Below are 787 nucleotides of genomic sequence, written 5' to 3' on the forward strand. Positions count from 1 at the left end.
AAAAAAAAAAAAAGAACCTCCATTGTCAATCATCACCCTACATTGGTCATCTTCTTTAGTTGACCTCATTTTCATAGACCAGACATGCACCACATATATGTATCAGAGTACAGGAGACCTAGTTCCTTATGTTGATCACCTCTGTATGTTGACCAATATTTTGTAGTCCCGTGGGTGGTCAATTTATGGAGGTTCTACCATATTTGATTTTGGAGCCTAATAAGCCATGGAATAGTGAACATAACAGTGTTTCTTTAACTCCAAAAGAGAATGAGTACCCAAAGCAGATGGCATGAAGGTTCTGGGCCACCTGAGTAGTCCAGTAGCAAAAAGCAGAGCCTTTCTTCTGACTGTTAAGCAAGAAAGTGTCTAATTTTAATCTGATTTTCCAAACTGGTTTTCCTAATGATAAGAATTGGCCAGAAAGAATTCAGGTATTCAAGTCCATTGGCATTTGTATTTCTCAAAGTAAATTAATAAGATAGCATTCTGCTTTGTATGGCAACATCTTGTGGATTTACTTGCTATGAATTCATCATTTCCAGTAAACTAATAAATTCACAAATTGCAAAGCTAAGGAATAATAATGGTATCATACAGCTACCTGATAAAAGCCTTCCCAAAATATCCAGCCAATCTTGTCTTTGTGTAACACATAACATATATTCTACTTTTAGAAGTAAACAAAACAAAGTGTGACTTTCTTAGATGTAAACATTAGATAGCAGATCAATCATGCTTGATTAAAGTGGTAAGCTTACCTCCAGGCAAGCTGCTAAAACAACTT

At 35.6% G+C, this 787-nt stretch overlaps 1 protein-coding gene across 1 annotated transcript in view; it reads right to left on the minus strand.

The window, feature by feature from the left end:
- The window catches only part of CCT6B (chaperonin containing TCP1 subunit 6B), a 38,166-nt gene that overhangs the window by 28,611 nt on the left and 8,768 nt on the right, over positions 1 to 787 (minus strand). Inside the window, exon 4 of the mRNA XM_012809729.2 lies at positions 279 to 310. Coding sequence (XP_012665183.1) covers positions 279 to 310 — 32 coding nt within the window. The remainder of the gene's footprint in view (positions 1 to 278; positions 311 to 787) is intronic.

Source organism: Otolemur garnettii, unplaced genomic scaffold (assembly GCF_000181295.1).
Source record: "Otolemur garnettii isolate 467f Iridium unplaced genomic scaffold, OtoGar3 scaffold00112, whole genome shotgun sequence".
Classification (NCBI taxonomy): domain Eukaryota; kingdom Metazoa; phylum Chordata; class Mammalia; order Primates; family Galagidae; genus Otolemur; species Otolemur garnettii.